The following is a 13,529-nucleotide window of genomic DNA, read 5'->3' as shown; positions in this document are numbered from 1 at the left end:
TACCAGATGTTCAGTATGATTTATTTTGTCTTGAATATAGTACAGTGACCATGAATTTGTTGTGGCAAGAGAAAAAATAAAAACAGAGGAAGGAAGGAGTATGGGATAAGCAGAAAGATACCCTGAGAAACCTGGTGGTTTGTTAGGTATGTTTCTCCTGGGAGAATCTCTAGGGTTTTTGTTTGTCCCTTAATCTAAAACTACTTCTGATATCCTTACGCAAATTTGAGTCATAACTTTGCAGTGTAGATATGCCTTTTGGTTTTAAATCCATTTAAAGAACTGTGTTTAAAATTATGACAAGTTTGCAGCATGCCTTATATATTTACAGACTTGCATCTGTAAATAACCAGAGGAGTCTGTGCTCCAACTTTGAAGCAAAATCAACTGTACCTGTACCTGAGAGGTGTTGCCCTTGTGGCCAAGAAGGCCAATGGCATCCTGGGATGCATCAGGAAGAGTGTGACCAGCAGGTCGAGAGAGGTTATCCACCCCCTCTGCTCTGCCCTGGTGAGGCCCCATCTGGAGCACTGGGTCCAGTTCTGGGCTCCCCAGTTCAAGGAGGACAGGGAACTGCTGGAGAGGGTGCAGCAGAGGGCTACAAAGATGATGAGGGGCCTGGAGCATCTCCCTTATGAGGAGAGGCTGAGGGACTTGGGTCTTTTTAGTCTGGATAGACAAGACTGAGAGGGGATCTGATCAATGCTTACAAATACTTAAAGGATGGGTGTCAAGAGGATGGGGCCGGTCTTTTTTCAGTGGTGCCCAGGGACAGGACAAGAGGAAACGGGCACAAACTTGAATATAAGAAGTTCCATCTAAACATGAGGAGGAACTTCTTTCCTTTGAGGGTGGCAGAGCCCTGGTATAGGCTGCCCAGGGAGGTGGTGGGGTCTCCTTCTCTGGAGACATTCAAAACCTGCCTGGACACGTTCCTGTGCAACCTGCTCTGGGTGGAGCTGCTTTGGCACGGGGGTTGGACTGGATGATCTCCAGAGGTCCCTTCCAACCCCATATCATTCTGTGATTCTGTGTTTGCTAGTGTTCTGAAATGCCTCATGACAAGGACTTGACAATCTCCTTAAGTGTATTCCTTCCAGTGTCTATTTGGTCTTAAAGCTAGCTTATTAAAAAAAAAAAAAAAAAAAAAAAACAACAAAAAACAAACAAACCAAAAGCAAGGGTTCTGCTTGGCTAAAAATTATGTTATTGCTCTACCTTGATCTCTGTCCTGATTCAGTCTTCATATATTTGAAGGCTTACAATGTCTCTCCTTGGTCTTTTCTCTTCTAGACTAAACAATCTCTACTGTGTCAAGCTTCTTCTCAAACGTTCTTTGTGATAAATCTGCTATATGTCTTGGTGATCTCTTCTGGCCTCTTTCCAGTCTGTCAATCTCTTTTAGATGGGTGCTGAGGCTGGACACAGCGCTCCACCTGATGCCTTACTCTGGTGCTGAGTAGGACAGAATAATTATATTCTTTGTCCTATTTATGATACTCATAATGCATTCCTGAATGACGTTAGGTTTTCCTTAGTGTCAGATTGTAGAGGTGTGTAATTGTGTCTACTGTAAGTCCTATTTCTTTTCTTCAGTACAGTTGCATAGCTGATTGTTCGACCTTTTATATTTAGGCATTCAGTTTCTCCTTTCTAAGCACAGAACTGTTCAGTCAACTTGAATTAATGTGATCTTATTGGCTTAGTCTATTTCTCCAATTTATCAAATGCATTAATGCCTCTATATTCCCCAAACAAAAGGTTGCTGGCTTATGTCATAATGTGACCCTCATGAGAGTCATTAGCGTCAAACAAAATACTCATCTTCAGGCATTTGATATATATGTGTGTGTATATATATATATATATATATCTTGGGCTATTGCTTACATCCTTTCACTTTTTTAATAATTTTTTTTTTTAAAAATTGGCTGATCTTAGTGAATCTTTAGCAACATATTTGTGTTAGGTGTGTACTCATAAAAGAGCTTAAAGAGTGTCAGAATATAACAAGCAGTATGGCACATTTATAGGACAAGACACAAGTATGCAATAAATCATATTTGTGCTTAATTTTACAACTATTCAACTGCCTGAATTCGGCTTTTAAAAATATGTCTCCTTTTACATAAACAAAGCCTGGTTGAAGGCTTAATAGTGGCTGAAGTGGAGCTTTACAAGACCACAGAACTTTGCCATAGTTGGTATAAGCTTTAGGAATATCTAAAACAAGCCAAAAATATATTTAAATAAAGTTTTTTGAAAAAAAAGACTTAAAAAATTAGCCAATGACATGTTCTTAACTGTACAGCTCATGATAAAAATCCTGAGCTTTGAAGTGAAATGTAACCTTGAGAAGCAGCGTCTTGCCCAGTGTACGTCTGCATAGCTGTGTTGGAAACAGTGGAACCATGTTAATTTATACCAGCTGAAGGGCTGGCCCAGCATTTCATGGCCTTTGCAAGTTCCTAGATGTTTCTTTTTAAAATAAATATTTACAATTTCTTGTAAATTTATTGCTGGGTGAATTGTGCCAGAAGAACAGCCATGGAAAAGAAAGTTCACTATTAAATCATAGGAAAGCAAACAGTGGTGGTGCTACGTCCCAGACTTCTGTAAGAGCCAGCATGTTTCTACCACACCTGTAGAAGCCTCTTCTCCCTGGGTAAGAGCATCGTCCAGCCTCTTTGGTTCCTTCCATTTCTGGCTTCTCTACTGAGCCTTTTGCCTGTTCCTCATCCATGATCAAATATACCTAAGGAATCTGTGACTGGTGCCAGAGAACTGCCACCACATCTGAAGTGCCTGATGAGCAGAAAGCCACGGCCTAGCCCTTCATTACAGTCATCAATAGTAGATCATTACCTGCACATTGGCCTTGTTTGAAAGATCCGCTGCTACAACTAGGTTGCAGTTTTGTTGATAAGGTAGAGGAAATGAAGAAGACTCCAGTATAAAAATCACAGAATCACGGAATTGTCAGAGTTGGAAGGGACCTCTAGAGATCATCTAGTCCAACTACCCTGCCAAAGCAGGGTTGCCCAGAGCACATTACCCAGGACTGCATCCAGGTGGGTCTTGAAGATCTCCAGAGAAGGGGACTCCACGACCTCCCTGGGCAGCCTGTTCCAGGGCTCTGCCACCCTCACCGGAAAGAAGTTCTTCCTCAAATTTGAATGGAACTTCCTATGTTCCAGCTTGTGCCCGTTGCCCCTTGTCCTATTGCTGGAAACCACTGAAAAGAGTCCAGCTTCATCATCCTTCAACCCACCCTTTAGGTACTTGTAAACATAGATAAGGTCTCCCCTCAGCCTTCTCTTCTCCAGGCTAAAGAGCCCCAGCTCTCTCAGCCTTTCTTCATAAGGGAGATGCTCCAATCCCTCAATCATCTCAGTTGCTCTACGTTGGACTCTCTCCAGTAGTTCCCAAAAAAGTAGTATGTGTTTGTCAGCTGGTTTTGATATAGAAATGTAATAGGTTTCCACATATTTATGTATGATCATGTATAGGTGTAAATATAGATGATGCTAAAGTATTGGTATTTCTGTACGTTTTGGTTCGACTCCTCTGTTTAAACATAGAATATCCATGTTGAGGGTGCATTGGTATTCGCCGCTTTACTGTGTACGGCAGCCAGCCAGTTGTATGACTTCTCACTGAGCAGAGTATGGCATTTCTGACTTTAAAAAGTAGTTTAGCTTGGCATATTGACTGATCGGGGGAGTTTTCTTAGCTAATTTTTCCTATTTTCTGTGCTTTCTCTGGTAAAAATCTGCTTCCGTTTCTACATCCATCGTCATTCCAAGCCCAGATTGGAGCCACAACTCAAAATCAAAATAGGCCAATGGACAATATATTCCCTAAGTGCAATTCTCAGACATGTATATGGAGTATTTCATATAATCTGCCTGTAGGATAGAAGTAATAGATCAAGGCTACTAAGTATACGTATTGTCCACTCCAGCTATATATAAAACCTAATCAAAGACTCCATAAGAGCTCCTGGCCTGGAACTCATTAATGCTTTTTGAATAACTCTGTTATGAGAAATCCTGGGGGATTTGATTGTGCAAATAATGAGAAGAAAATGAAGAGTAATGAACAAGAATGGTATTTGTCTAGTATTAAATGGACAGTGTAACTTGTTTAGAATGGCACAGTAAACTTGGTTTCATTATTTTTATGATCATCTAACTGGTATGTGGTCGATAGAGGTCCCTCCAACCTCTTTCTTAGGCAGTCATGTGGACAGCATTTTGAATTTTACAGTAACTAAACAAAAACAACAAGGAATTCAAGTGTCTTAGTCAGTTATGTCAAGACAATGAGAAAAGGATCGTCTGTGCTCCAGTTTTATTTCCCTTCACCTCAGCAAAAGCACTGAGTCTTGGTGACGTAAACCAGTCAACGGCAGAACTGTTGTTTCATATACCGGAGCTCTGTGTGAACGAAGAGGGCTTTGCAGAAATGTGGAAGTTGAGTTACTGATGTATCCACGGACTTTGGTACGGGTTTTCAGAGGTACAACACATTTCTGTGAATACACGAGACTGCTGCTGAAGCTGCAGAATTTACAACGCTGAGCTTGAAGAAGTAGATACAATGGAAGGAAAGAGAAAATATCAAGGAGTAAAGGTAATTTTTGTCTCGTGTTACAATAAATTAAATCACCCCTAAAGGGAAAGGTGATGGTTAGAAGCTGAAGGAACCAGTTCTGCTCAGCTTGGTGAAGTTTTGTCCGCAGCATAGCAAAATGTTTCCTATTTGGGCTTTTCTCAGGTTATGCAGAATTTCCCTACCTGGCAACCTCTGCTTTAAGAAAAAGTTTTTGTTACTTTTAGTTGTGGTCCAGAGTAGAATAGACAACACAAAGCTTCAGTCGTCTTGCGGGTGGAGGTTGTGCCTCTTGCCTGCCCAGAGCCAGCAAATCAGCCAGTCCCTTCCACCTACCTGTAGTTCTCTCCAGTCAATGGCATAACGATCGAAATAAAAACTTCTGTGGGCCAGAAGAGTTGTGCTTATTTTGAGGAAGGGCTGTGTGCCAGGTTGCTCTTGTTGGGAACGTTCTGCTCTACCTGCTTGTGGTTTGGATTATGAAAAGATGTGATTTTTATAGTCAACTCCTGGCAGAAATGCAGGCATTTCCATACTTCAGGGGTTTGCCGAGCGTGATAAATCACCACTGAATAAGAGAATAGCTCAGCTAAAAAGCTTTTCTCTGTAGGACTCTTATTTGTAAGAGGAGAGTCTTCTGGTGGGTGGATGGGAAGGGTCAAGACTCACCAGTTATTCCTCTAGATGGGAAATGATGAAACTGCCGCAGTGGTTTCTGCCATTCTGACACTATAATGTCATAGAGCAGATCTGCTTTTACTTCCTAAATTAGAATTTCGTTGTCGATTTGCTTTTAACTTGGTTATCTAATCTATGGGCTGGACTAAAACACACTTCTCTTCATGAGAACTTCTTATTTTTCCCATAGCTGTGAAATAAAAAATGACAGCTTGTTCATTCTAAAATGAATAAAAATGCTGTTAAGTTCTTGACCCTCCTAAGGAGAAGTAACTATGAGAATATCCTTTGTGTTGCCTTTCATGCTTATAATGATTTTTTTTGAAAGTTTTCAGTTATAGCAAAACAAAGTCCACTTGCTTAGAGTGAACATGATAAATGATGGGAAATTGCATATATTTTCTCTTGACCTTATTATAACATAAGCTCTCAAAGGCTTCAGTGGAAGAATTAAATCATAAGCCTTTAGACTTTTTTTTTTTCTCATTGCAAATGGGTAGGTTTGCAGATGCAGTTAAGACTTTGCAGGAGCAGCTGAAATCAGATTTACCCATGCTACAGTGCGTATTGGCATTGGAACTAGACCACCAACATCTTTTTTTAACAGGAACACTAGGAACAAAATAGACTTCAGGCCAAGATTTGACTTTGAAAAGAGGAAAGCGATCATTATTTATTGTAGGCTGTAGCTTGGGTTTGAAAACATTTCTTTTATAGTCAGTTTTAGTTAATGCAGGTTGCTGAAGAAAGAAAATATCTCCCTCACAAAGGAACACATGGGAAATAATAAGCTTATTAATCGAATGCATGAAACCTGCTCTCCTTTTCATGAAAGAAGGGCCTATGCTACGCTGAATAAAACTTCCCCCTTTGCATGCTGATGTGTTATCCGCGTATTGATGTTACTGCTTCATTAGGAAACCTAGCATTTGAATCCACATTCTGGCAGCAGAACCTCTTTCGTTTACCAAGACTGGTCTGAGGAGTAAAAGAGCCAGCAGACTTGTTCTTAAGAAAGAAACAGAGAATCTTAAAAAGACAGAAGCTTTCTTAAACCGGGACTGTTTTTCATGAGCGTGTTTATTGTGAACTTTGTATTTCTTGCATGAACTTTGCATGGTGCAATGTAACAAAAACGCAAGGGCTTTGAATTTCCAGTTTCACTGTATTTGACCTGAGTATGAATCGAAATCCACTCTACTTGTGTAAGAAAATACCTTCTTTTCTTTTCCAAAGTGTACCTGCTTAACGTATATATTTAAGAGTTTCTAAATATTTTTCATTGATATCAGGTGTGTAGTATCCAACATTCACAGAATTTATTTCCTGGAAAATGTTAGGTAGAAACTCTGAAAATTACATTAACATTCCCATATAGTCATTTTTTTAAATGTTACAGTCATAGTATTGTTGTCCTAATTCTGATTTCCCTGGTATGTCTATAAATAAGGAGCAACTGTGTAAATGGGGTTACATTGTCCTCATCCTACACCACTGGCAACGGAAGAACAATTAAGTTCCAAAAGGAGGCTGTATGTGGGGGAGTTGGGCACAAAGTGCTATGTTTTAAAACAAACTGAAAACCATGGGTTTTGTTCAGTGACCGAACAGCATTTTAAAATAATTTTTAAAAAATCCTGAAAACATTCAAAGAAAGGAGAAATTAAAAATACTGGATTTTGTTGGGAAATAAATTGGAGCAATGCTTTTGTATTTGCAAAACAAGCTGTTTCACTTGATCCAAGCAAAGCCTTTTCCCCAAAGGTCTGTGGACTGGAACGCGCTCACCTGGGCTGTTAAGATGAAGTTGACAATCCAAATGAACCAACGCCTTCCATTCATTTACAGGGAAACATTGTAGAGCTCATAGAAAGCCTGTTTTGATGTGGGTTGCCTCCAGTTTCTGCTCCCACAGCTGATCTGCAGTGTGTTAGCAGCTAGCTCAGTGTTTGAGATCATAGAATGGTTAGAGTTGGAAGGGACTAAAAGATCGTCTTGTTCCTGGGCAGGGACTAGACCAGGTTACTCAAAGCCTCATCCAGTCTGGTCCTGAACATCTCCAGGGATGGGGCATGCACAGCATCTCTAGGCAACCTGTTCCTGTGCCTCACCACCCTCACAGTAAAGAATTTCTTCCTAATATCTCATCTAAATCTCCCCTCTTTCAGTTGAAAACCATTCCCCTTGTCCTACTCCTCCACTCCCTGATAAGGTCCCCATCTTTTCTGTAGGCCCCTTTAGGTACTGGAAGGCTGCATCCAGATGGAGTCAGGCTTTACGGCTGGGTTATGGACTACAGCCTGGTTCTTGAGGTAGCTCTTACTCAAGTGTGTGCCTCAGCCTGTAGGTCGCAGCTCACACGAGGACCCTGTGTAGACTCTGAGTTCTGGTGAATGCAGGATGGCTTTGTTCATACCAATGCACATGTTGCCTGGTATTTTTTTTTTTTTTCAAACTGTTGTTAAGAACCTGTTTGAAAAGAACACAGGTTTCTTTTCTGAGTCTGTTCAGTTGGCTGCACACTCAGACTGAACAGTTTCACGTGTTCACCGTTTTACGGCCTCAAGTTGCACCAAGGGGAGGTTCAGATTGGATATTAGGAAGAATTTTTACACTGAAAGGGTTATCAAGCATTGTAATGGGCTGCCCAAGAAAGTGGTTGAGGCACCATCCCTGGAGGTGTTCAAAAGACAGGTTGACATGGTGCTGGGGGACATGGTTTAGTGATGGGTGTTTTTGTCAGAATTAGGTTGATGGTTGGACTAGGTGATCTTGAAGGTCCCTTCCAACCTAGATCATTCTGTGATTCACCCCGAGCTGGGTTTGTGCTGCTGCGTATGTTGTACTAACCAAGTGTGCAACCCACTCTCCTGCTCTGTAGTTGCATCCCTTAGCAGTAATTTTTAATTTGTCACCCTTATGTTGTCCCAGTCCTGTTACTCCTTGCAACTCAGCATTTCTGAGAAAGAGTTCCCTGCCCATACTGATTAGTACGTGAGGTTCATCCCTGGACCCAGTTGTAAATTCATCCTAGGCGTGCTCATGAGTCGCAGACAGCTCCGATGATTTCTGCACGTGGGTGCACCTTGCACTGAAGTATTATTTTTTTTTAGCATGATTAGGCCAGCATGCATTTAGATTAGGAACTTAGCGTTGAAAATACTGCGAAGTTCCAGTTTCGGTAGAAGTATCCTGATACTCAGCTGGGCAATTATGATATTTTTTTTTTTTTTTAAAAAGAAGCTAATCGGATTAATCGTGAATGATGCACAATTGGGATTTTTGTGAAGCTTTCACTGCATCTCTGGACGTCTTCTGTGGAAGGCAAGCTGAGACAAAGGCTTGCTTGTTCTGAGCTCACAAAACGAGCGTGGTGCGGTGTTGCAATGGGAAGTAGATTTTGACGGGTAGGAGGACTTCAGGAAATAATAATAAAGCAGTGGTGTACGGCCAGAGGCATGATGGAAAAAGCCATGGAGGGAGTAACATTTCCAACAGCTTCTGAAGCAGTTGTGACCTTCCTTCATCCTCCTGCCTGTGGGCAGGCAGCTGTGGTGGTGGGTCACTCCTTCCCCTTGCACTGAGAGTCGCGCAACTCTATCGCTTCTCCAGTCCTCGTTAGCCCATCAGATTGAATTTAGCAGGCTTAAGCAGAGCAAGTCTTGCTGTTTTGGGACATTTGGTGGCTTGATTTTCCTTCTATATTAGGGTAAAACAGGGGTAATGCCCTGGAAGTCAGCAGACTGGCACTAGTTTAAAAGAAGTATGATTCCTTTCTGTGCCTGTAATCCGGCTCTTGCTTCCTTCCAGCTCCGTGTGGGTAATTTGCCATAGGAAAAGGAGTAGCAAGACCAGCCGATATAATAGTTATTGGTTAATAACAGAGTCCTGGAAACGTTCTGACTTCAGTAATATTTTTAAAAGTATCATTAATTCCTGCTATCCCACTTTGTCCATAACCACGCGAAATGACGGAGTTTATTATTAAGGAGTCTCTAATGCTCTTAGAAACCCGATTCTCCGTTAAGTCAGGAAGATGTATGTGCTTTAAATCTTTCGTAGATCTGGTTTGGATCAGAGGAGGGAGGTTAACAGAGCCGTATCTTCACTGAGCAGCTGAAAGTGAAGTAAAACAGTCCTTGTGTGGTTGCAGCGGCTCATGATTTACAGGGCTGAATTCACAGGGCTGCTCCTGCTGCCGAAAACGCACACTCTCAACCGCTGTTGATTTTTGAATTAAAAAAATGCAGCTCTGTACACAGTTTACTTTATTGCTGGAGGGCAGGGAAATATAGGTAAGAGCCGTTAATCCCCAGCAGGCTGCTGGGCAGGCAAACAGACATAGATGACAAAAGTTAATTGGAAACATGAGCAGTTTAACAGAAAACATATTTGTGATAATTGAGAGAGTAACGTCTCCAGAAAGGAAACTCTGCAAAGAGAAACTTCAGAGGAGAAGTGGCCACTGGTAGGTGAGTGTGATTTTTCAAGCGCTCTTTAAGCTCTGAACTAATTTCTTAACAAGAACAAATAACATTAAAAGGAGTTAACTAAATAAAAGGTTTGCTTTCTCTGAGGGGGGAGGGCTCTACAGTTCCTGCCACTAATTTCTCTTACGGCTGGATTAAGATATGTAGTAATACTTAATTTAGCTTCATTGCATAAGGACGCAATTGGTTTTATTTTTGTACATGGAGTTTTCTTCTACCTTTAGTATATGAAGATCTCATCCCCCCCCAATAACTGAAAGGACTTCAGTTTTAATTTTTTCCTTACTCATGCATTTTTTATATGTTTGAGGTTTTTCTAAGAATTGAACTTGGACAGCAAGTATTTTGCCAAAAGCAGAGGGAACCCTTAGTTAGAAAATAGTGCTGTGTTTTTGCTAATGAAAAAGTATTATGAACTTAATAAGGGAGAACACATTGCAAAACACATTTTGGTTTGAATTGGAGGAGATTCTTTTTTCTTTTTCTTGAAACAGCAAGTAAATGTAAATTACATAGTAGGAGCTCATTGCTCTTCTGCTGGGTAGGAAAAGAAAACTGGCTTTTATTTTCTTTAACTGAGACTGATGATGAAAATTCTAACGTGTCTGTCTTTTTAATGTTATTAGTGTAAAGTTCCTAATGTTTCATTACAGAAAGAATCACAGACTAGCTATAATATCAGGTACTACTGTGTTGGGTTTTTGTGTTGTTTTTTTGGTTTTTTCCAGAGCCTGCGGACAGTACAGCCTCCCAGCCCACAGGAATGAATGAAAATGTCTCATCCTCAGTCCAAAGCTGCAGCAGTACTGTTAGTTGCAATAACTCATCAGCCATCCCTCAGCCCAGCTCTGCTATTAAACCTTGGCGCAGCAAGTCCCTTAGTGCTAAGCACACAGCTACATCTGCCATGTTATCCGTAAAGCAGCCCGTAACGGAGCCTCCAAAGCCACCGGCAGAAATCACCAAAACAACTCCCAATGGTCAAAAATCCATGCTTGAAAAATTAAAACTCTTCAATAGCAAAGGAGGCTCCAAAGCAGGAGGGACAACGCTCGAGTGTCCAGGGTCTCGGGATGACAGTTGTGAAAAGCTGGAGACACTTCTCAGCTTTGAGGAAAGTGAAGAAATTGATGCCACAAATCAGAATGTGAACAATCCGGGATCCATGTCCAGTAGTCCCAAGATTGCACTCAAGGGAATTGCACAAAGGACTTTTAGCCGGGCACTAACTAATAAGAAAAGTTCTCCAAAGGGTAATGAGAAGGATAAAGAGAAACAGAAAGATAAAGAAAAGGATAAAAGTAAGGACGTTGCAAAGAGAACATCTGTCATGGAAAAGCTGGACCTGAAAGAGGAACCAAAAGAAGAACAGACAGCACTAGCAACAACTGAGGTGCCAAAAAAGTCCTCCAAGATTGCAAGCTTTATCCCTAAAGGAGGAAAGCTGAATAGTGCCAAGAAGGAGGCCTCTGCCCCTTCGCACAGTGGAATACCAAAACCAGGAATGAAAAACACCACAGGGAAATCCTCAAGTGCCCCTATTCCTGCAAAGGAAGGCGAGAGAAGCCGCAGCGGGAAAGCCAGCTCGGGGCTCTCTCATCAGAAGTCTCAGCTGGACAGCAGGCATTCCAGCTCCTCGTCCAGCCTAGCCTCTTCAGAAGGAAAAGGTGTAGGAGGCCTCAACAGCAGCAGCAGCAGCCAAGCTGTCAACGGACCCGCCGCGACAACGCACACCACAGGGAGCAACACTGTGAGTGTTCAGCTACCTCATCCCCAACAGCAATACAGCCACCCGAACACTGCTACAGTAGCTCCCTTCATGTACAGGTACGGTGAACTTCTCCAATGGGCTGTTTTGAACGTGATGCTGAGATAAGACAATTCAGTTTGGACGCTCTTTTTGCCGGGGGCGGGGAGGAGGGGGGAGGTAGCAAGACGAATGCCTTATTGTGTAAAAGTTTCTGGCTTTAAGAGAGTAGACAATTTATACATTTACACAAAAATTGTTGGTGAAGGCTGTTGGACTAAGGTTGTATGAGAAGTTGTGATAGGAATCATAGAATGGTTAGAGTTGGAAGGGACCTTAAAGATCATTGAGTTCCAACCCCCCTGCCATGGGCAGGGACACCTCCACTAGAGCAGGTTGCTCAAAGCCCCATCCAGCCTGGCCTTAAACACCTCCAGGGATGGGGCATCCACAACTTCCCTGGGCAACCTGTTCCAGTGCTTCACCACCCTCACCGTAAAGAATTTCCTCCTAATACCCAATCTGAATCTCCCCTCTTCCAATTTAAAACCATTGCCCCTTGTCCTGTCACTACCTTTCCTGACAAAGAGTCCCTCTCCATCTTTCCTGTAGCCCCCTTTAGGTACTAGAAGGCTGCTGTGAGGTCTCCCCGGAGCCTTCTCTTCTCCAGGCTGAACAACCCCAGCTCTCTCAGCCTGTCTTCATAGGGGAGGTGCTCCATCCCTCTGGTCATTTTCACGGCCCTCCGCTGGACCCGTTCCAACAGGTCCATGTCCTTCCTGTGTTGAGGACTCCAAAGCTGGACACAGTACTCCAGGTGGGGTCCCACAAGCGCAGACTAGAGGGGTAGAACCACCTCCCTTGACCTGCTGGCCACGCTTCTCTTGATGCAGCCCAGGATGCAGTTGGCTTTCTGGGCTGCCAGTGCACATTGCCGGGTCATGTTGAGCTTCTCATCCACCAACACCCCCAAGTCCTTCTCCTCAGGGCTGCTCTCCAGCCATTCTCCGCCCAACCTGTATTTGTGCCTGGGATTGCCACGTCCCAGGTGCAGGACCCTGCACTTGGCCTGGTTGAACTTCATGCGATTTGCACAAGCCCACCTCTCAAGCCTGTCCAGGTCCCTCTGGATGGCATCCCTTCCCTCCAGCGTGTCGACCACACCACCGAGCTTGGTGTCGTCGGCAAACTTGCTGAGGGTGCATTCTATCCCACTGTCCATGTCTCCGACCCTACTAACAGTTAAGACAAGAATGCGAACACCTTCTTGACCAGGTACTGCTCTTGCCTTTTTTGTACTGTGTGAGTCTTGTTTGTTTTAGGCATCATACCTTTAAAAATTGTAGCCATGCCAACTTAATGACATACATGCACTCATTCTCTTCAGTGTGGCTAACAGTGGTGGAGCTGCTTCACTATGAGCATTAATGGGAAATCTTAAAAACATTTTTTAAAAAGAAAAAAATCCCTTAGTGGAACTAAGGCCAGGCACAAAGTCTGTTCTATGCATTAACCCTGAATTAGATAAGCATAAAAGCAGCCATATGGGGTCACAACTAACGTCCATCCAGTCCAACATCCTCTGCTTGACAATGGCAATAGAAGATACATAGGGAAGAGTGACAAGAGGGAAACAAATAGCAAAGCTTCCTAAGGACATAATCCCCAGCCTGACCATGATGCAAGAAGTTCCCGAGTCAGATGGTGGGATTTTTGGTTTTTGCAGCTCTTTCCTAGTTGCCTTTGACACCGTTTGATTCTTCCATAGGAAGATAACGCAAGCGGTTGTTTTGTCTTCATCATCTTCTTGCTACTCGTGATTCGAGAGACCTCTATCATATCTTTCCCTCCCTTAAGATGTGTCTTTTCTGGGCTATGGTGTCCTAGCCTGTTCGGTTTTTACTTGTAGAGATGCTGTTCACACTCTTTGGTCATCTTTGTCACCCCTTTCTGTCATTGTTCAGTTCTACTATGCGCGTTTTTGCCTTTGATCTCTTGGC

General features: G+C 42.6%; 1 protein-coding gene across 3 annotated transcripts in view; it reads left to right on the top strand.

Annotated features, from left to right (window-relative positions):
- The window catches only part of NAV2 (neuron navigator 2), a 245,798-nt gene that overhangs the window by 116,572 nt on the left and 115,697 nt on the right, over window positions 1-13,529 (top strand). For all 3 annotated transcript variants that reach the window (XM_074148517.1, XM_074148516.1, XM_074148515.1), the window contains one exon: window positions 10,511-11,609. In XM_074148517.1, coding sequence (XP_074004618.1) covers window positions 10,511-11,609 — 1,099 coding nt within the window. The remainder of the gene's footprint in view (window positions 1-10,510; window positions 11,610-13,529) is intronic.

This window comes from Numenius arquata, chromosome 6 (assembly GCF_964106895.1).
Source record: "Numenius arquata chromosome 6, bNumArq3.hap1.1, whole genome shotgun sequence".
Taxonomy (NCBI): Eukaryota; Metazoa; Chordata; class Aves; order Charadriiformes; family Scolopacidae; genus Numenius; species Numenius arquata.
This window is presented reverse-complemented; position numbering and strand designations above follow the sequence as displayed.